Source organism: Podarcis melisellensis (assembly GCF_964234715.1).
Source record: "Podarcis melisellensis genome assembly, chromosome: 8".
NCBI classification, from domain to species: domain Eukaryota; kingdom Metazoa; phylum Chordata; class Lepidosauria; order Squamata; family Lacertidae; genus Podarcis; species Podarcis melisellensis.
In genome coordinates this window covers 25,584,349-25,607,068 of record NC_138540.1, presented here as the reverse complement: position 1 = coordinate 25,607,068, position 22,720 = coordinate 25,584,349, and the positions used below count along the sequence as shown (strand labels likewise).

Sequence of the window (22,720 nt, the reverse complement as noted above, 5' to 3'; positions counted from 1 at the left end):
CTGGAGGTCTGAGTTCAAGTAAGCAACATCCACATCAAAATGATGCACCAGCAACCCTCTTTGTGCAGCAATGGTCAAGACCAAGTGTAGAGATTCACTCCTACAGGTGGGAGCATAAACTTCCGTATAATGCAACCCCCTGCGCTGCGTGAATCCTCTCACCACTAATCTGGCCTTATACTGCGGTTCTCCAGTCACTGTGAGTTTAAGACAGTAAACCCAGCGGCTACCCATGGCCTGTTTTCCCACCAGCAACTTTGTGAGGGAGAACACACCTAGAGACTCCATTGAGTTCATTTCCTCCTGCATCGCCTCATGCCATTTCCTGGCTTCTTCCCGAGGCAGTTTCTGAACATCTTCAAAACTCTCGGGTTCACACTGTGCCATTCTGACCCACACGCTAGTGATGGCAAACCTTTCAGGAGTTTTCCCCTTGGTCATCCGAACTGAATGGCGCAGCACTACTTCAGGAACCCCCTCTGACCCACTGGGGCCAGCCAGAACGTCCTTGGCATCAGAGAGCTCCCCCTCTAACTTACTGCGCCTTCTGGACTTCTCAGCCGAACCTGTGGGGGAAGATGGAGCACTGTGTTGCTCAATCTTCACAGCCTTGGGAGAAGTTCTCCCCTCTGCCTGCACTGGGTCTGAACTCTGAGCCTCAGTAGCAGGTTCAACCTCTTCCTCTCCTTCATCGGCAGAGTCAAGCAGACTCTCTGACAGGATGTCAGGGTTCCCATGTATCCTTGCCCAGCCACTCTGCTCACAGAATTCAGCACTGTTGCTGAGCAGAATCCTGGACTGATTCCCTGACAGATAAGCAAACCTCCACCCCTTGGTCCCTGGCTCATACCCACAGAAAATCATCTTTTGAGACTTGGGTTCACCTTTCTTGTGTTTGGCCTTTGGTATGAGGACCCAAGCCTCACAGCCAAAAACGCGGAAGTAGTGCACTTTCGGCTTCTTTCCGTGCAGCAAGAAGTACGGTGTGTCACCTACCACTGAATTGAATGACCTGTTCAGAATAAAGTTGGCCGTTCGCCAATCCTCACCCCAAAAGCACTGTGGGAGCCCGGCATCAAACAAAAGAGCTGCGGACATCTCCCCTAGAGTCCTGTTCCGTCTTTCCGCAATCCCATTCTGTTGGGGACTGTGAGGAGAGGACAATCTGTGTTGAATCCCCTCTTTGCAGAAGAAACTTTGCAGTGCAGACTCGGTGATCTCCCCACCACGATCGCTCTGAAAGTTCTGCACCTGTGTGGAAAACAGCAGTTCCACAGCCGCAATCCAGTTTTTGATTAGCGGCGCAGCTTCATTTTTGTGTCAGATCGTGTATGGTCATCAATCAGAACCAGCGCAAATTTGGCTCCACCCATACTGGTCACAGACATCGGACCAGACAAATCTGCATGAATTAACTGAAAAGCCCTAGTGGTCACCCTCTCAGACCTTGGGTATGTGCACATTTTTACCTTTGTGGACTTGCACACTCTGCAATCTAGAAACTTAGCACATGATTTCATTTTGCACCCTTGTGTACACTCTGAGATCTTCATCACTGACCCCCAGGACACGTGAGCCATGCGTCGGTGCCATAAGTGAGCACACACATCATGAACTGGAACGTTGGCACACTGTGCTCGAGCCACCTCCGTGTCACCTGTACCTGCAAAAGATTTATCTATCACAAACAACCTGTCTTTACATTCAACACTGACTAGTTGCTGTCCATTCCTAGAAATAGAACACTTATTGTTCTCAAAACACACTCTGTAGTTCTCAGCAAGAAGGGCGCTGACAGACAGCAACGCGCAGGACAGTCCTGGATTGGACAGTCCTTTTCTCAAAAGCGAAAGTAGAGAGAGAAGAACAAAGGCTGGAGACTCTCGGAAATGACGCATAATCTCCCCCCTCCCAATTTGTAGGCAGAGCGTACACTCTGAGCTGTTTAACCCTGTAAGCTCAGGTTCTCCTCACAGGACCGTCCAGGGTTTGGGGGACTCCACCTGTCCATACAATGACTTTTGTACTTTACCAGGAGGAAATGCTCAGGCGGTGATACTGTTGTAGAATAGAAAGCCTTTGTTTTCAACTGAGCAATGTTGGAAGGTATGGGATACAACTCTATATTTTCTGTTCATTTAAATGTGGTAAACTGTTATTGTTATTGTTATTTGGCTACGCCTCCATGGCATTCATTTTGTGACTGGCACCTACAGCACTTTCTTAAAATTCCATTTTCCTTCTGATCTAAAATGTTTGGTGCCTTAAATCAGAAAGTTAGGATTTGATGTGGGTTTAATCAATGGTATTTTTCTAGGAAAAGGGGGTGCAAGAGCTCATCATGAACTTCTCCCTTGTTTTTTTAGAATGGCAGTGGTGCCCACCTGACAGGTGCCAGAGCTGAGCTCAGGTGAGCAATGACTGCAAAAAGGAAAAAAAGAAGAAAAAGCCCTGGGTTTAATCAACATTTCCTTTCTGACCTCTAGTGACAGCAGCAAAGAAAAGCAGGCATTGTGATTTTACATAAGGTAAAAGGAGGATGAGGACATGTTGCTCATTGAGCTACAGCAACCTGTTTGCAATTTCCTTTACAAAAGGAATTGCGACATATAAATTCTATCCTAGCACTTGCCCAGAGGGTTCACAAAGGCAGCTGTTTTGCTGCTGTCGGAAACAGGGTTCACTGGTATAGCACTGGCAGAGAAACTAACATGCCAGGCGAGAGCGGCAAAAGGCAAACACAACCCTTTTATAACATATGGTAAATGTTTATTGAATGCATAAATTGCTCATACTGTGGCAGGAATCTGCCCAGAGCTCATGGGGAAATGTGGTGTGATCTCCCAAGAGTAATCAAATGAAACTTTAACACGTGGCATGATTTTTAAAAAATAAATCAATCTGTAATTTTATCAGGACAAGTTATTTGTTGTTTACTGTTGTAGACAACTGTTTTCTCAAAACTGATGTTCTGTACCATGAAAATAAATTAAAACAGTATTTATTTATTTTTTATCTTTTATTTATTTAGAAGATAGTGGGTTGCACAACAAGTGTCGCTCTGTCAGTAAAAGTAAAATGTTTCTACATGCACCCACGTTCAGCACACATTGTTCCACTAAAGTAGGTGGCTGAATTCATCTTGTTCCTGGGAGAGGCTTTTTATTTGATCCTGCAGGACTGCTTTTATAGTCTTACCTAATCTGCAGGTCCACCATGTGAAGTGTAATCCAGAGTTACCGTACTTGGGAGGCTATTTAAAAAACTCAGGATACACCCATATTGTGGGAATGGAGCATCCAAAATACAGTGGTACCTCAGGTTAAGTACTTAACCTGAAACTGTTCTTAACCTGAAGCACCACAATTTCTGTTCTTATCCTGAAGCAAAGTTCTTAAGCCGAGGTACTATTTCTGGGTTAGCAGAGTCTGTAACCTGAAGCGTATGTAACCCGAGGTATCACTGTACTATGCAACCAGTTAATGCTGTCACACAGAATCTTGTGCTCTTCCTCTCTCTCTCTCTCTCTCAATATAATTACCACAGAGAAAGGGGTACGTTCCCAGAACCCAAAACCCAGAAAGAGAACCTGGAAATCCAAAAACCAGAAGCAGAGTTGCAAATGAATACTAATATTAATATACTAATATATTAATATATTAATATACCTTGCCCATCTTGCTGGTTTCCCCAGCCACTCTGGGCAGCTTACAGCATATATAAAACATCAAACATAAAAAACTTCCTGATACAGGGCTGCCTTCATATGCTTTCTAAAAGTCAGATAGTTGTTCATTTACTTGACATCTGAAGGGAGAGAGTTCCACAGGGAGGGTGCCACTACCGAGAAGGCCCTCTTCCTGGTTCCCTCTAACTAGGCTTCTCGCAATAAGGGAACAATGGGGGTGGAGAAGCTCCTTCAGTGACCATTTTGTACCTCAGAAATGGAAGTTAAACTTCTGAGCTCTTGATGGCTGTGTTCTTTTAATCTTATTCTCTCAGAAACAATTTTTAAAGGCAGATTGAAAAATGGAAGGAATTTTTTAGGATGGATAGAGGAGATTTTTTTAAAAAATTCCAGACTACCCACCCTTACTGAGGCAGATATTATACAGTGGAATAGGAGACTAATTCAACACACACTGCAAAATATAATTACCACATATAAGAACTAGGAAGGTGAATATAATCTCTTATGTTTTTAGAGTCATTTCAGAAATATTCTGGGGGGCACAAGAATTTAAGAAGCGCCTGCTGGACCAGAGTCATGGCCCAGCTAGTTCACTACCCAGAAACAGGACCCAGGAACAAGAGCAGTTTCCTTTTCAGTGGCTGATATTGAGAAACATTCCAACCGTGGAAGCAGAGTGCAGACATCATGGCAATTGTTATAAGAATTCTGAAGTGTCATAAATAAAATGAATGTTCATAAGTGCACAAGTTACATTAAGTACATAAACCACATGGCATAAACAGTACAGGAGATCAATCCTGAAGACATCGTGACTTGTAATGGCCCCAAATATTTCCTCTGCAGAAAGGGTCATATTTTAGGTATGAATAGGGTAGGCTTGTGAACTGGACTCAAGAACAAAGATATTTACCATCTCCAAAGAATGGCCTAGACTGGCAGGATAAGGCAATCAGAAAACCTTATCAGGTATCGTGACAAACAGGAGATGAGCCACAGTCACACTTTTCTGTTGTAGACCATCTCTTTCTGTGAGGACACTGCTTGGTGGCTTAGGAACTGGAAGTTGGTGCTCTGTGCTATATAACCATCCCTATTAAGCTGGTGGGAGTTGTTATCAGGAGAGGTGGCAATGAGGTATCATCTACATGTGGGTGACACCCATCTATTGTTCCCCATGCCATTAGACATCTTTATGAAGCTGCTGGGAATTGTTATCAGGAGAGATGCTGTGAGGGATCATCTACATGAGGATGATACCCATCTCTATCACTCTATTGCGTCCTTGGAGGCGCAGGTCAATTCTGCATCCAGGGCAGCTGTCTACCAACTCCACCTGGTACGCAGGCTGAGACCCTACCTGCCCGCGGACTGTCTCGCCAGAGTGGTGCAGGCTCTAGTTATCTCCCGCTTGGACTACTGCAATGCGCTCTACGTGGGGCTACCTTTGAAGGTGACTCGGAAACTACAGCTAATCCAGAATGCGGCAGCTAGACTGGTGACTGGGGGCGGCCGCCGAGACCACATAACACCGGTCTTGAAAGACCTACATTGGCTCCCAGTACGTTTCCGAGCACAATTCAAAGTGTTGGTGTTGACCTTTAAAGCCCTAAACAGCCTCAGCCCAGTATACCTGAAGGAGCGTCTCCACCCCCATCGTTCTGCCCGGACGCTGAGGTCCAGTGCCGAGGGCCTTCTGGCGGTTCCCTCATTGCGAGAAGTAAAGCTATAGGGAACCAGGCAGAGGGCCTTTTCGGTAGTGGCGCCTGCCCTGTGGAACGCCCTCCCATCAGATGTCAAAACCATAAACAACTACTTGACATTCAGAAGACATCTTAAGGCAGCCCTGTTCAGGGAAGTTTTTAATGTATGATATTTTAGTGTTTTCTGGTTTCTATGGAAGCCGCCCAGAGTGGCTGGGGAAACCCAGCCAGATGGGCGGGGTACAAATAATAAATTATTATTATTATTATTATTATTATTATTATTATTATTATTATTATTATAAAAAATTAAGAAAGGCAGTTGAAACAGATTCAAGGATATAGGTGTTATGTCTTCCAAGACCTTGATTCCACAAAGTGGGGAGATACACTGTCCTTTATAGCAGTGTTTTTCAACCACTGTTCCGCGGCACACTAGTGTGCTGTGAGATGTTGCCTGGTGTGCCGTGGCAAAAATTGAAAAATTCGAAAGATTTAAAAATAAAGTATTTTATAATTTTTCATATTTCTGTTTACTTACTATTTCATAATAAAGTAATGATAAAATACTTTCTTTGTGTTTATTTGATTCCTATTCAAGAGAATTACTTTATATATAGTCAATATAGGCACAGAGTTAAATTTTTTAACATTTTCTAATGGTGGTGTGCCTTGTGATTTTTTTCATGAAACAAGTGTGCCTTTGCCCAAAAAAGGTTGAAAAACACTGCTTTATAGGATAGTTCTGGACAGGGTATCTGAGAAGACACTCCCATCAACCCTGGTCACTTTGTACTTTGGATAAAGATGTGTTGATGGTGCCATACATCCCTGCAATAAAACATGGTGGGAATGTGTGCTTGGAGCACTCACGTTGCCACTTCTTTGGAATTCTCTTCCTTAAAACTTAATTGGGCCCCAACAATGTTACATTTTCTGTGCAATAGGCTCTATTCTGAGTAGGATTAGATAGAAACTTTATTTGCATTAGCCACTAACCATAGCAATAAGATAACACATACTAGAGACAAAGCTAATAGTTAGTTATACAAAATTCATTTGTGGAGGTTTACATCAAGACAAATGACAGAATCGATAAAATATGTGAACCAATAGGTTTTCCTTTGATATATTTCTTAAGCGGTAGAATCTTCGAAAGTTGATCAAATCATAGATCCTATTCTAATTGCCTCTACTGAGTTTTTTGTAGTGTTTGCTGTCACCTTGGTTTCCAGACCCTTGATCAGCCCGATCTCCTTCTTCTGCACAAATTCCAGCTTATCAATTATCCTAATTAAATTGTAGCACCCAGAACTGGACACAGTTCTCCTGGTCAAGGCAAAATGGAGTGGAACTATTACTTCTCTTGATCCGGACACTATAATTCTGTTGATTCAGCCTAGAACAGCATTAGCAGTGCAGATCTCCAGCCAACTAATGTGTAATAAAAGGAAAATGGAAGAGGAAATGTTCATAAAATGCATATATTAGTGAAAAAAATATTGAAATGACATATATATGAGCAAATTGTTTGTAATCCATATGAAGTAAACATGTTTCTTGGTGAAATTTCACACTAAAGTGCTGGTGTATTTTCATGAGGAATTCCCCGCTGCCCCAGGAACCACATATTTCTACAGAATCATAGAGAACTGAACAGAAGATTGGAAAAATCAGAAACTATCAGAAGCTGACATTGGCAGATTCTCCCCTCTTTATGAATGACTCACAAATTCAAGAGATTGCCTCTCATATGTTTTTGACAAAGTCTACGATGCTGTCCATTAATTCAACTGCAGCAGGGAATGCAAAGATGCATCCTTTGAAGAAGTTCATCACCCCATGAAACCCGTTCTCAACATGGAACCAGCTGACTTTCACCCCATTGTCCTCCAGACGTTTCTTGTACAGCAGTACGTCGTCTCGTACTACGTCGTACTCGCAGCTCACAATTAGGGTTTCAGGAAGCTTCTGGATGACAGAGTCCTCAGCAAAAAGGCAAGAAATATCAGGTTCCAATAGCTCTCGCAATTGCCTATAGACTTCAGCTTCATAAGGAGCAAGTGGGACTTGTTTGTAGCCTCTTGCCTTAAATCTCTCTGGAATGTTGTCCAGACTCAACCACTTGCCATATTTCAGTCTCATTGAATCTGGCACATGAGATCCCTTCAGGAACTGCCCTGCCAAAGAAGTGTCCTTTCCAATGTACTTCATGATAAAGTAAGCAACGTTTTCCCGGAACAAAATGGGCATTGAGCCATTCTGCTGATAGGAAGGTGTGTTGGTGTCCAAAGCCTGGGAAGTCCCATAGATGAGCACTTGAGCCCGTAGTTTTGGAAGGTCTGATCTCTCCACCAATTTCTGGGCAACAACACTAGCATAATTGCCCCCTGCACTGTCCCCACCAACGATGATCTTGGAAGGATCCACCCCATGGGAAGCTGCATTTTGAATTAAGTGTATGGTAGCAGCAAGGCAGTCCTTGTACTGAGCGGGAGGAAGATGCTCAGGAGACAGGCGGTAACTGCAGAATAAAACAGAAGCAAAGAGGTAAGCTTCCAGAATCTTTTCCAAACACATTCGTGATCACATAGAATTACAAGAAGATCCTGCTGGATCAGTTATAGCAGATACAATGCAGGTCAAAGTCAGCTGGCTTATGCCCTTAAAAAACTGACTTTACCAGCTAGCAAAAGAGTGTAGGGAACGCTGGGGAAGCAGAACCCTGCAGGATTGGATCCAGCTGGTGGAAGACCATTTGCCACTTGCAACTTTCCCTCCTCCTCCTGTTTAGATGCAGGGGGCGTTTCCCAGTCTTTTCCTGATTATACATTTAAAAGCCCTAACTGAACATTAGCCCCACTCCTGGATTGATTCCAGGCTGGATCTGGGTTGGGTGGTCTCCAAGTTGAGGCTGATCTGGAGGCCCTGGTTAGCGGTGCTGTGCAAGGCCTTATGCCCAGTTCATAGTCCCCCCACGGAAGTGAGCGTGTTCATGTCATAAGTGGATGAAGCTCTGATTTTCAATCACAGAACAGAGTGTTGACAGCTTTTGTGGGGAGCCTCTTTATCCTGCAGGGAATATGGCAAGGGATGCCAGTCTGAAATACAGCAGCATGCTGGGCCCCTACACACTTTCCCTATGAAAGGCCATGGGGTTGTGTTTACTTACCCAACAGACACAACCACTGAATCAGTCTCCTTGGCAATCTTGCTGCAGACATCTTCGTAGAATGCTAGCAAGTTGGGAGGGAAAGCAATTATGTGGAAGATACCTTTGGCTTCCATTGCTCTACATGAGGGGTCAGCAACCTTTTTCAGCCGTGGGCCGGTCCACCGTCCCTCAGACAATGTTGTGGGCCAGATTATATGGGTAAGGGATTAATGAATTCCTATGCCCCACAAAAAAAAGCCAGAGATGCATTTTAAATGAAAGCACACATCCTACTCTTGTAAAAACACGCTTATTCCCAGACCCATCCTACTCTTGTAAAAACACGCTTATTCCCAACGGGCTGGATTGAGAAGGTGATTGGGCCACATCCAGCCCACAGGCCTTAGGTTGCCTACCCCTGCTCTACATGCTGTGAGACTGCAACTCCCAGGAGTCACAGGCAGGAATGAGTGAATCCTTTCTCGTTTTTCCACACTTACCTTCCGTTCTCTACCTGCCCAGGGTTTCCAGCAACTGCTTGGCAGAAGCACTGCTGCCTCCAATCTTGCCTTAAAAGGCACATTTTTGCAAAGAAACCTTTCCTTACATAAGATATTGGTACATGCAATATTCACTGACATAAGCCTTTTTATGCATCGTGCACATCCCATTGCTAGAGTGCTGCGTTGTAAGTGTCAGAGACTGACTTTGGGTTCACATATTGCTTCAAAAGATGCAAAATAAATAGGTTCCCATATAAAAACAAAATGAATCAAATTACAACCTCTCCCCCCCAAAAAAAATATCTCCACCTGGCAGAGTAACAAAGGCAGGCACTTTGCTGCTTCAGAATGTGGGGGGAGATGCCTTGGAAGAGGTTACTAGAGTAGAGCTCTCAGAGAAATCTTCGCTGGACAGCAAGGGGGGAGGATGCCCAAATTCTCCTCACAGCAGGATGGAGGAGAATGTGAAAATGCTAAGTAAGGGGAAAAGGGGAAGGACCGTATCTTGTCGCCCTTTGTGCTGTCTGAGAAACGGAAACTCAGACTGAGCACATCGTATCGGAGAATGGCAGGTGTTTGCCACATCCTGTGATTTTGAACTGTAAATAAACGTATTTAATTCTTCCAGAGGCTCATTAATTCTTACCGGAGCTGTTTGTCTGCCTGAGATCATTACACACAGATCCATGAGTTGCAATCTTTGATTTACTTAACATGTTATTGTTTGTATTCATATTTGCAAACCTATTGCAATTTTCAGAGACAGGGAAAACAGGAAAAACAAACCTGTTGTAAGAAACTCCCCAATTCCAACTTAGAAGAAATCTGTATAGCCGTTGAAGTGAGGGAGCATGGGAGTTGTATTCCAGGAAGCAAGATCTTGGAGGGGCACAGGTGCCCCTATTCCCCCAAATATGAATTTCTGTAGCAATAGCAAGCTCTTGCAAGAGGTTGTGTCACCAGTCTCCTGACTCCCAATTTCTTCATGTGTAACTTGATCCTAGCCTTCCTTCCTCCCACAGTTCCTGCTTCATAGGCTGTTGCAATGGAAGGCTACTGAATGGGACTTGTTAACTGCCAACCTGTTACATTGCAATTGGTCTTGCGAAATGAAACCTGGTGCAAGTCCAGTTCTCTCAACCACTCATATTGTCCCTAAGAGATGGGAAAGAGCCATTCTGGATTAGGCCAAAGGCCCAGCCAGCCCACCCTTGTGTTCTCCCCAAGGCCAACCAGATGTCAGCAGGAAGCCCATAAAAGAGAGCCTGGCTGCAACAGCACTCTGCTCACCTGCATGGGGAAATTTCTGGCGTGATGGCAGGCGATTTGGGGAACTCTGAGAAGAAGTTTGTTGCTTTGTGTTTCTGAAAGTGGCACTGCTATTTGCCAACTTGTTAAATTGTGATTGGTTTTGTGAGATGGAAACCTGGCCGAGGTCCAGTTTCGGGTTATGGGTTTCAGAAAGTTGACCTATGTATACAGATAAATTAGCACATGTGGGTGTAGTGGGTGAGTGTGGGATTTGGTCGGCTGAAAATAAGGGAGTGGCTGGGGGTGGGATAGCGGCTGGGTTGGTAAGCAGAGCAATCAGAAATAGCAACCTATTAGATACATATTTGTGAACCTCTTTGAGGTTCTATGAAATCAAGTGTTATATGAATTTTATGGAAGGAATGAGTCAGTATCAGCAGTGGGGGGCATCTGTCCCTCCCCCAGGGGATGCTTGCTGGAGTGCAGCTCCCCGGTTCCCTGACCATTGACAACTAGAGAGGTGGGATCTGGGAAGCCATGACAACAAGAGGGTCCATGTCTATAACTTAACAAATGCAAATCCAAAGCACATGTGTGCCCCTTGTCTCTTCAGGAACTTCCACCAACACTCTTGCATTTCAGCCCTGTAAACCTCTCTTCCAATGATATCTGAAGCACTTCTACCCAGAAAGCAGATTCCAAGTAAGCATTAGGAACACCTTTCTGATGGTAAGAGTTGTTGACAGGGAACCGCCTCCCTTGGGAGGTGGCGGGCTCTCTTTGACTGGAGGTTTGACAATAGAGGTTTCACACCATTTCTAGGATTCTACATGGGCTTATTGAGTTCAATGGGGCTTGCCTCTAGGTAAGTGTTCTTAGGTTCACAGCTTTAATCTCTTACCGATGCTTCCAATCATCCCAGCACCTCCATGAAAGAACACAAATCCTTTCCTTGGGCCAGCAGATGGTGTTTTGGGCTGATAAACCCTCACAGGCACCCCGTCGAAAAGCAGATCTTTGGAAGAGAGGCTGGGATCCGCTCTTGAATTCCAGAAATTCATGAGGAAGCGGATAACAGTGACTTGTCTGCAGACACCCAGCAGCTCAAGACACTTCCCCTGTTGGGCAAAGGAAAAGTCTCATGAAAACAGTGCCCACATTTGCATCCTATTCACAAGGGGTGGTATCCAAATAAGTCCTATTTAAAGTAGACCCATGGAAATGAATGAGCCCATGTTAGCCAAGTCGATTAATTTCAATTGGTCAGCTTAGAATTGGTCACCCCAACCCAAACACCCGCCAAGGTACAGAGGCAAAAGAAGCTGGGAAACAAGCTATGCTTTGGAGAAACAATCCACAATCTCCTTGCTTGCCCATGAGGCAATATGTGCTTTCCTGAAGAAACCATGATGTAAAGAAAATATGGCTTTTTCTCTCTATGCGTGTCCTTCTATAGGCTGAAAGGAAGCCCTTTTTGAATGTGATAATATCTTCATCGCATTGTCAAGTGAATTCATTGATTTTACTGATTTCATTATGCATGTTGGATTAAGCAGTATATGAATTACTTTAATATATAAACTGTTATTTATTATTTTTAATTAATTAAATAAATAAATATACTGCCCTTCATGAAAGGATCTCAAGGTGGTTCACAGCAAAAAAATGCAAGATAAAACCCAAAATACACTATGAAAGAACAAAGCAAACCAATAACACCTTTAAAAGATATAGAAATGCTTTTGCCTGGTGCATACAGATAAGTATCATTAACTCTAGTATTAATACACATTTCTTAATCACCTTTCCCATAAGAACATAAGAAGGACCTGCTGGCTCAACTAATGGCTCATCCAGTCCCCAACGTACCGCAGTGAATGCCATTATGCCAAGACAGTGAAGACCTCGAAGCTTTAATGGACTGTCAAATCCAGGTGGAATTTCACTCCTGGAAAGATCATAGTAAATCGCCCAGAAGAGGAGAGACACGGAAGGAATCCCTATAACTCCAATCAACCCCAGCAGCAGGCTCTGAAGAAGCTCCATTTCTCCATTCGAAAGAGTGAGACGCAAACACTGAGCCTAAACTGTCAGCATTTGCTGCTGTTTAACTCCATTAGTGGTATCTATACACAGCCGGTTGTAGGTTGGTTGATGAACTGTTTCACAATTAGAACACAGACTGCCAGGTAGATGTGATATCCATCAGAATACCAAGAACAATTTCGTGAGTCAGGTTGGCACAATTTGTGGTGCCCTATTCAGGAATTTCTAGTCCAGTCACCGAACCATCCAGCTCCATATAAAGCTTTTCAGTTTTACATACCCCGGGTGTTTGTTGACTGAAGTTCCAAACATCCCCACCCAGCTTAACCCAATAGTCAGGAATGATGGGAGTTCTAGTCAAGGTGGAAGAGGACTTGTGCGCACTTCCTGGCCCAAGATTTCCAAGGCTTCCGCCATGAGTCCTATTCCTACCTAAGACCCTGGATATTCAAATCATGGGCTCTGGACTTCCAGTTTTACCACTGCCATTTGAAGGAGCGCAATATCAACTCTCCAGAGAGGTCCTGAGCTTTGAGAGGCAAAAAGAGTTTAAGCTAGGGCAAAAGCGAGGTTATGTTAGGGGCTGGGGGTTTGTCTGTGTTCAGAGGCATAGGGGGGAGCCCAGTATTCGTTGTGGACAAGAAAACAATGAATCAGCATCGCCTTGCAGCATCGCCTTGCTTGCGGCCTTTTGAAGTGGACACACTTTTTGATTGGGGCGCAGCACCAGATTCAGGTCATACGGACCACAAGAACCTGGAATACTGGCGGACAGCTCGTGTGCTCAACCAGAGACAGGTCCAGTGGCCACAGACATTCTCACAGTATCACTGAGATACAATACGTACCGGGGGGGGGGGGGGAATGTGAGGGCGGACGTACTTTCCAGAAAACCTGAGTATATGGAAGGCGAAGTACCTCCTGTGGCCAGGGCCATGTTCCCAGAAGACTGATGTTCGTGTGGGGCAGCACTGGTAGGGGAGCAAGAACTGGTTGGGCTCACCAGACACGATGAGTTTGCTCCGACTAAATTAGCGAACTCAGAGATGGAAAGGGGGAAATGGGGGGGTTGAGGAAAAAGGAGGGCTCTTGTACTACAAAGGGGCACTGTATGCACCGGGAGAGGCATTGAGGGCCAAAATACTTAGGCAGCTCCATGACAACCCCACAGCCGGGCATTTTGACCAACTCCCTTCTCTTGCGGGGGCCCAAATAGTACCATTGCCTTCTGTTAAGACTTTGGGTGTAATCCTTGACGCCTCCCTTTCCATGGAGGCGCAAGTTACAGCAACAGCCAAGGCGACATTTTTCCACCTTCCCTTCCACCACCCTTACCTTTTCCGCCCCGACCTGGCCACAGTGATCCATGCGACGGTCATCTCCAGGCTTGACTACTGTAATTCGCTCTACGCGGGGCTGCCCTTGAAGCTGTCCCAGAAACTCCAGCGGGTACAGAATGCTGCAGCGAGGCTCCTCATGGGGTCTCTGCCATGGGAGCATATTCACCCAGTGCTTTTTAAGCTGCACTGGCTCCCGTTGGAGTACAGGGTCAGATTTAAGGTGCTGCTTCTGACCTTTAAAGCCCTTCACAGCCTAGGACCCTCGTACCTATGGAATCGCCTCTCCTGGTATGCCCCATGGAGAGCCTCAAGGTCCATAAATAGCAACACCCTAGTGGTCCCAGACCCTAAGGAAGTTAGATTAGCTTAAATCAGAGCCAGGGCCTTTTCAACTCTGGCTCCGGCCTGGTAGAACGCTCTGCCTCATGAGACCTGGGCCCTGCAGGGCCTGTAAAACAGAGGCCTGTAATACAGAGTTGTTCCACCTGGCTTTTGGCTTGGAGCCAATTTGATTCTAATATATGTCATTTCTATATATTTCTAATATATAGAAATGACATATATTAGAGCAAATTGTTTGTAATCCATATGAAGTAAACATGTTTCTTGGTGAAATTTCACACTAAAGTGCTGGTGAATTTTCATGAGGAATTCCCCGCTGCCCCCAAGAACCACATATTTCTACAGAATCGTAGAGAACTGAACAGAAGATTGGAAAAATCAGAAACTATCAGAAGCTGACATTGGCAGATTCTCCCCTCTTTATGAATGACTCACAAATTCAAGAGATTGCCTCTCATAAGTTTTTAACAAAGTCTACGATGCTGTCCATTAATTCAACTGCAGCAGGGAATGCAAAGATGAACCCTTTAAAGAAGTTTATCATCCCATGAAACCCGTTCTCAACATGGAACCAGCTGACTTTCACCCCATGGTCCTCCAGACGTTTCTTGTACAGCAGTGCGTCATCTCGTAATACATCGTACTCAGAGCTCACAATTAGGGTTTCAGGAAGCTTCTGGATGACAGAGTCCTCAGCAAAAAGGCAAGAGGAATTGGCTTCTAATGTCTCTGCCAATTGCCTATAGACGTCAGGTTCATAAGGAGCAAGTGGGACTTGTTTGTAGCCTCTCCCCTCAAATCTCTCTGGAAGGTTGTCTGGACTCACCCACTTCCCATATTTCAGCCTCACTGAATCTGGCACATGAGAGCCCTTCAGGACCTGGCCTAACAAAGAAGGGTCCTTTCCAAAGTACTTCAGGCCAAAGTAAACAAAAGTTTCCAGGAACAGGATGGGCATTGAACTGTTTTGCTGATAGGAAGGCAGGTTGTAGTCCATAGTCTGTGTATAAGGATAGATGAGCACTTGAGCCCGTAGCTTTGGAAGGTCTGATCTCTCCACCAATTTCTGGGCAACAACACTAGCATAATTGCCCCCTGCACTGTCCCCACCAACGATGATCTTGGAAGGATCCACCCCATGGGAAGCTGCATTTTGAATTAAGTGTATGGTAGCAGCAAGGCAGTCCTTGTACTGAGTGGGAGGAAGATGCTCAGGAGACAGGCGGTAGCTGCAGAATAAAACAGAAGCAAAGAGGTAAGCTTCCAGAATCTGTTCCAAACACATTCGTGATCACATAGAATTACAAGAAGAGCCTGCTGGATCAGTTATAGCAGATACAATGCAGGTGAAAGTCAGCTGGCTTATGCCCTTAAAAAACTGACTTTACCAGCTAGCAAAAGAGTGTAGGGAACACTGGGGAAGCAGAACCCTGCAGGATTGGATCCAGCTGGTGGAAGACCATTTGCCACTTGCAACTTTCCCTCCTCCTCCTGTTTAGATGCAGGGGGCGTTTCCCAGTCTCTTCCTGATTATACATTTAAAAGCCCTAACTGAACATTAGCCCCACTCCCAGATTGATTCCAGGCTGGATCTGGGTTGGGTGGTCTCCAAGTTGAGGCTGATCTGGAGGCCCTGGTTAGCGGTGCTGTGCAAGGCCTTATGCCCAGTTCATAGTCCCCCCACGGAAGTGAGCGTGTTCATGTCATAAGTGCATGAAGCTCTGATTTTCAATCACAGAACAGAGTGTTGACAGCTTTTGTGGGGAGCCTCTTTCTCCTGCAGGGAATATGGCAAGGGATGCCAGCCTGAAATACAGCAGCATGCTGGGCCCCTACACGCTTTCCCTATGAAAGGCCATGGGGTTGTCTTTACATACCCAACAGACACAACCACTGAATCAGTCTCCTTGGCAATCTTGCTGCAGACATCTTCGTAGAATGCTAGCAAGTTGGAAGGGAAATTCAAAATTGGAAAACAATTATGTGGAAGATACCTTTGGCTTCCATTGCTCTACATGAGGGGTCAGCAGCCTTTTTCAGCCATGGGCCGGTCCACCGTCCCTCAGACCATGTTGTGGGCCAGATTATATGTGGAAGGGATTAATGAATTCCTATGCCCCCCCAAAAAAACCCCCAGAGATGCATTTTAAATGAAAGCACACATCCTACTCTTGTAAAAACACACTTATTCCCAGACCGTCAATGGGCCGGATTGAGAAGGTGATTGGGCCACATCCAGCCCACAGGCCTTAGGTTGCCTACCCCTGCTCTACATGCTGTGAGACTGCAACTCCCAGGAGTCACAGGCAGGAATGAGTGAATCCTTTCTCACTTTTCCACACTTACCTTCCGTTCTCTACCTGCCCAGGGTTTCCAGCAACTGCTAGGCAGAAGCACTGCTGCCTCCAATCTTGCCTTAAAAAGCACATTTTGCCACATCCTGTGATTTTGAACTGTAAATAAACGTATTTAATTCTTCCAGAGGCTCATTAATTCTTACCGGAGCTGTTTGTCTGCCTGAGATCATTACACACAGATCCATGAGTTGCAATCTTTGATTTACTTAACATGTTATTGTTTGTATTCATATTTGCAAACCTATTGCAATTTTCAGAGACAGGGAAAACAGGAAAAACAAACCTGTTGTAAGAAACTCCCCAATTCCAACTTAGAAGAAATCTGTCTAGCCGTTGAAGTGAGGGAGCATGGGAGTTGTATTCCAGGAAGCAAGATCTTGGAGGGGCACAGGTGCCCCTATTCCCCCAAATATGAATTTCTGTAGCAATAGCAAGCTCTTGCAAGAGGTTGTGTCACCAGTCTCCTGACTCCCAATTTCTTCATGTGTAACTTGATCCTAGCCTTCCTTCCTCCCACAGTTCCTGCTTCATAGGCTGTTGCAATGGAAGGCTACTGAATGGGACTTGTTAACTGCCAACCTGTAACATTGCAATTGGTCTTGCGAGATGAAACCTGGTGCAAGTCCAGTTCTCTCAACCACTCATATTGTCCCTAAGAGATGGGAAAGAGCCATTCTGGATTAGGCCAAAGGCCCAGCCAGCCCACCCTTGTGTTCTCCCCAAGGCCAACCAGATGTCAGCAGGAAGCCCACAAAAGAGAGCCTGGCTGCAACAGCACTCTGCTAATCTGCATGGGGAAATTTCTGGCGTGATGGCAGGCGATTTGGGGAACTCTGAGAAGAAGTTTGTTGCTTTGTGTTTCTGAAAGTGGCACTGCTATTTGCCAACTTGTTAAATTGTGATTGGTTTTGTGAGATGGAAACCTGGCGAAGGTCCAGTTTCGGGTTACGGGTTTCGGAAAGTTGACCTATGTATACAGATAAATTAGCACATGTGGGGTTGGTGGGTGAGTGTGGGATTTGGTCGGCTGAAAATGAGGGGGTGGCCTGGGGTGGGATAGCAGCTGGGTTGGTAAGCAGAGCTATCAGGAATAGCAACCTATTAGATACATGTTTGTGAACCTCTTTGAGGTTCTATGAAATCAAGTGTTATATGAATTTTATGAAATGAATGAGTCAGTATCAGCAGTGGGGGGCATCTGTCCCTCCCCCAGGGACTGCTTGCTGGAGTGCAGTTCCCCGGTTCCCTGACCATTGACCACTAGAGAGGTGGGATCTGGGAAGCCATGACAACAAGAGGGTCCATGTCTATAGCTTAACAAATGCAAATCCAAAGCACATGTGTGCCCCTTGTCTCTTCAGGAACTTCCACCAACACTCTTGCATTTCAGCCCTGTAAACCTCTCTTCCAATGATATCTGAAGCACTTCTACCCGGAAAGCAGATTCCAAGTAAGCATTAGGAACACCTTTCTGATGGTAAGAGTTGTTGACAGGGAAACGCCTCCCTTGGGAGGTGGCGGGCTCTCTTTGACTGGAGGTTTGACAATAGAGGTTTCACACCATTTCTAGGATTCTACATGGGCTTATTGAGTTCAATGGGGCTTGTCTCTAGGTAAGTGTTCATAGGTTCACAGCTTTAATCTCTTACCGATGCTTCCAATCATCCCAGCACCTCCATGAAAGAACACAAATCCTTTCCTTGGGCCAGCAGATGGTGTTTTGGGCTGATAAACCCTCACAGGCACCCCGTCGAAAAGCAGATCTTTGGAAGAGAGGCTGGGATCCGCTCTTGGATTCCAGAAATTCATGAGGAAGCGGATAACAGCAACCTGTCTGCAGACACCCAGCAGCTCAAGACACTTCCCCTGTTGGGCAAAGGAAAAGTCTCATGAAAACAGTGCCCACATTTGCATCCTATTCACAAGGGGTGGTATCCAAATAAGTCGTATTTAAAGTAGACCCATGGAAATGAATGAGACCATGTTAGCCAAGTCGATTAATTTCAATTGGTCAGCTTAGAATTGGTCACCCCAACCCAAACACCTGCCAAGGTACAGAGGCAAAAGAAGCTGGGAAACAAGCTATGCTTTGGAGAAACAATCCACAATCTCCTTGCTTGCCTATGAGGCAATATGTGCTTTCCTGAAGAAACCATGATGTAAAGAAAATATGGCTTTTTCTCTCTATGTGTGTCCTTCTATAGGCTGAAAGGAAGCCCTTGTTGAATGTGATAATATCTTCATCGCATTGTCAAGTGAATTCATTGATTTTACTGATTTCATTATGCATGTTGGATTAAGCAGTATATGAATTACTTTAATATATAAACTGTTATTTATTATTTTTAATTAAATAAATAAATATACTGCCCTTCATGAAAGGATCTCAAGGTGGTTCACAGCAAAAAAAATGCAAGATAAAACCCAAAATACACAATGAAAGAACAAAGCAAACCAATAACACCTTTAAAAGATATAGAAATGTTTTTGCCTGGTGCCTACAGATAAGTATTAATAACTCTAATAATAATAATAATACATTTCTTAATCACCTTTCCCATAAGAACATAAGAAGGACCTGCTGGCTCAGCTAACGGCTCATCCAGTCCCCAACTTACCGCAGTGAATGCCATTATGGCAAGACAGTGAAGACCTCGAAGCTTTAATGGACTGTCAAATCCAGGTGGTATTTCACTCCTGGAAAGATCATAGTAAATCGCCCAGAAGAGGAGAGACAGGGAAGGAATCCCTATAACTCCAATCAACCCCAGCAGCAGGCTCTGAAGAAGCTCCATTTCTCCATTCCAAAGAGTGAGACGCAAACACTGAGCCTAAACTGTCAGCATTTGCTGCTGTTTAACTCCATCAGTGGTATCTATACACAGCCGGTTGTAGGTTGTTTGATGAACTGTTTCACAATTAGAACATAGACTTCCAGGTAGATGTGATATCCATCAGAATACCAAGAACAATTTCGTGCGTCAGGTTGGCCCAATTTGTGGTGCCCTATTCAGGAATTTCTAGTCCAGTCACCGAACCATCCAGCTCCATGTAACACTCTTCAGTTTTACATACCCCGGGTGTTTGTTGACTGAAGTTCCAAACATCCCCACACAGCTTAACCCAATAGTCAGGAATGGTGGGAGTTGTGTGCACTTCCTGGCCCAAGATTTCCAAGGCTTCCGCCATGAGTCCTATTCCTACCTAAGACCCAGGATATTCAAGTCATGGGCTCTGCTCCTCACAGATTAATGCAACTTCATGTTGACATGAAGTATATCTGTGCATGGATGCAGCCAGGATTTATGTTGGGGTGACAGGACACCCACCTGCCATCGTCCTTTGTCTGGCTCTGTCTAGCAGATTCCAATGATATGTCTCAACAACAGTTTCTTTTGGCTTCCTGTTTCTGGCCATGGGAAATGGCTGACTCGCACAAGAACGGACACCAGCTGTGCCGATAATCCAGGGCTGATATGGTGGTAATTAGCCCTGCAGCCTCCCCAGTTTTACCGCCACCATTTGAAGGGGTGCAGGATCAACTCTCCGGAGAGGTCCTGAGCTTTGAGAGGCAAAAAGAGGTTACACTAGGGCAACAGTGAACCTCATAACCCGAGGAGTTAAATCCTCGGGGCTGGGGGGCTGGCTGTGTTCAGAGGCGTCTCTCCTGTGTGCACACCGGACCTGTCAGGGTTCGGCAAGGAGGCTGGATTGAATATACGAATGCTAGGATCCATTCTGACCTGCAAAGCGATGCCACAGGCTCCGAAAGGTGAAGCGGTAAAGCATTCCGAGGCTGAAGATTAAACCCCCGCATCCCAAAACAAAAGAAAAAGCAGAACAGAAGCAAAAAAATAAGGAGGTACAGGGGAGAGTTATAACAATTTGGGTGCTAAGGAAATCCTTTCTGACGCTGGTGGAGAAAATGACGCAAGGGAAAAAATCGGTATGCGTGAGTCAGCGTTTTAAAAAGAACGTCTGCTGAGTAAGAAGAAGGAAAAGAGTCTCAGCTCCTAGAAGGGCTAAAGAGACAAAATAAAGCTAAACAAATAAATTTAATTGGGAGATATAGGACTATGTTTCAAATACCCGTGAAACTCAGTACATTTGTGAGAAACTCTGTGACATGCAGCGTAAATTAATAATGCAGAGTTTTAAGGAATAAAAGCTTTACTGAATTAAAATAAACTTCTTCATAAACAACATGGTTCCAAACAGTTTGACTGAGATTACATACAGACTCTGTTCATAGCTGACGCAGGCAGACTCACATCTTACAGAGAGCACAAAGGAGAAACTGGCTACTAAGTCACATGTCGGAGTGACTCAACAGTTAGCAGTTAGGCCTGAATAACTTTAGTATACCCAAATGATTGTGCAGTCCCAGCACTTCCCAGCCTGCTTTGCTGCTTCTGCTCTCATGTGTCTTTGTCACATGACACTCAGAACTTTCTTTGTACTGTTAAGGTGCTTTTGGGAATACTAGGTTGGAAACACCATCGAACGTAAAGACCCATTTTAATACTGTAACAACATTGTAACAACATGGCTACTGGACTTTACTGGAGGTTTTGGATTGGAGAGAGTTTAGAGACATTGTTTGCAATTTACTTCTCAATGTTTACAAGTATGGGACTTTAGCGATTTGAAACATTTTGCAACCTTCCCTACGTGGCAACAGAGGAGGAATTAGAACTGCTACTTCTTTCCTATTGTTTGCGACTATGTGATGCTGTGTAGAACGACAGAGCTGATTGTTGTGATAGGAATTTTATGGTCTTAGATATATGGCAATGTTCATAAGTGTACCAATCAAGCACATACATAGATCAGCACAGGAAGGCCAACCTGGAACCATTTTGATTCCTAAACTGAGCAAATGTTTTCTCTGCAAGGTCAAACTCCTCATTGTCTTTTCCTTCACAAATCTTGTCTTAAGGGTACGTCTGTGTTTGAATAGGGTGTGAGCCTGTGACATGGCCCACAAACTAAATATTTATCACTACAAAAGAGTGGCCAGGCTCCCCAGGCAATCCAATCAAATAACCTGCCAGACAGGAGGTAAACAACAACAGGAGAAAAACAATATTCAAATTTATGTTTTAGACCGCCTTTTCTGTAATGTAGGTGAGATGTATCTGAGGGATGGTCTTAGGTTACACCCCTTCTGTGATGTATGTATGATGTTTCTAGGGATGGTCTTGATCTACAGGGTGGCAATTTCAAAAGTCTTTAAAAGGCCTTGCACACCATTTTTCTGGGTCCCTCCCTCCTCTCTCCTGCAGGTGAGGGGAGTACCCTGTTTCAACAGATCAATAAAGGCCAAGCCTACACACTGCTGTCTTGCTCAAAGTAATCCTGGTTGGTGTCTTTGTTTTTGTCCAAGGGAGCCCTTGGATTTTTCCGTTAACATTGTGAACTGAATAGGAGGGGGACTGAGGTCTGGGGAAACGCAAGGTGTTGATATAAATGGAATGCATTCTGACAGATATTGACTATATGAGGTATTTGATTGTATACTTGTTTGAGTTAAGTTGCTTATTAAGAGAGGAAATTTAGATTATCATTGTGCACGACTGTGTGTGATAAAAGAGGAAGTAGGAGAGATAGAGATACCCTGTAGTGAATGAGGGAATAGCAGAGAAAATAAGTGTCTCGGCAAACAGGGTAAAATAAGCCCCCAGTGGAAGTTAATGGAACTGCATCTTGGGGGAAAAAAGTATTAATTAAAGAAACATGACAGCAAAAATAACAACAACAGGAGAGATAAGGACATCAAAAGCTGAGATAGAAGGGGAGGGAGATTTTGCAGAAATATTGGCAGAAATAAGAGAAATCAAGAGAGAAGTAAAGGAAAGTGAAAAAAATATTGGGGAAAAGTTATTGGAAGTGGCTTCAGTTTTATCAGGACAAATGAAGGAATTGAAAGTAAAAATACAAACAGTAGAGGAACAATCGGAAAAAATGCAAATCGAAATGAGGGAAAACAAAAGAAGAAGGGGAAAGAATGAAAGGGCAAATAGAAGAACTTTCATAAACACAAGAAAATACATTGGACAATCTAGCCTTTCTTGAAATGAACCAAAAAGCACAGAACTTGAAATCTTGCGGACTTCCAGAGAAAGATGGGGAGATTGTGAGAGAAAGACTGATCACAGAAATTGCTAGATTACATGGTGAGTAATGTTTTCAGAATAAAAGTCACCTTGGTCCAAGCAAGACCAAAAAAAAAATACCCTGGAGATTGTTAAGCAATCTTTAACTCACCAGAAGTGAGGAATACTATTCTGAGGAAGAGCCGAGAAAAACAATTGATTATAGATAGGAAAACAA

General features: G+C 44.4%; 2 protein-coding genes and 1 long non-coding RNA gene across 4 annotated transcripts in view; all 3 read right to left on the bottom strand.

The window, feature by feature from the left end:
- The window catches only part of LOC309377007, a 56,818-nt gene that overhangs the window by 1,708 nt on the left and 32,390 nt on the right, over nt 1-22,720 (bottom strand). The window contains exon 2 of the long non-coding RNA XR_014171357.1: nt 1,980-3,316. This is a non-coding gene — a long non-coding RNA (uncharacterized lncRNA). The remainder of the gene's footprint in view (nt 1-1,979; nt 3,317-22,720) is intronic.
- LOC309376862 (arylacetamide deacetylase-like 4) lies at nt 6,498-20,824 on the bottom strand. Of its 2 annotated transcripts, XM_081923767.1 has the most exons (5): nt 19,907-20,824; nt 12,172-12,815; nt 11,204-11,420; nt 8,567-8,630; nt 6,498-7,918 (listed from the first exon to the last, which is right to left on the bottom strand). In XM_081923767.1, the coding sequence occupies exons 2-5, from the start codon at nt 12,346-12,348 to the stop codon at nt 7,144-7,146; spliced, it is 1,233 nt and encodes a 410-aa protein (XP_081779893.1). In that variant the 5' UTR covers nt 12,349-12,815; nt 19,907-20,824; the 3' UTR covers nt 6,498-7,143. The 2 variants fall into 2 exon arrangements, with proteins under 2 accessions (XP_081779893.1, XP_081779892.1); XM_081923766.1 differs by lacking the exon at nt 19,907-20,824 and having other exon boundaries at nt 12,172-13,012.
- LOC309376858 (arylacetamide deacetylase-like 3) lies at nt 14,252-19,829 on the bottom strand. The gene is made up of 4 exons (XM_081923761.1): nt 19,006-19,829; nt 18,037-18,253; nt 15,908-15,971; nt 14,252-15,259 (listed from the first exon to the last, which is right to left on the bottom strand). Exons 1-4 carry the CDS (start codon nt 19,180-19,182, stop codon nt 14,485-14,487), a joined length of 1,233 nt encoding a protein of 410 aa, XP_081779887.1. The 5' UTR covers nt 19,183-19,829; the 3' UTR covers nt 14,252-14,484.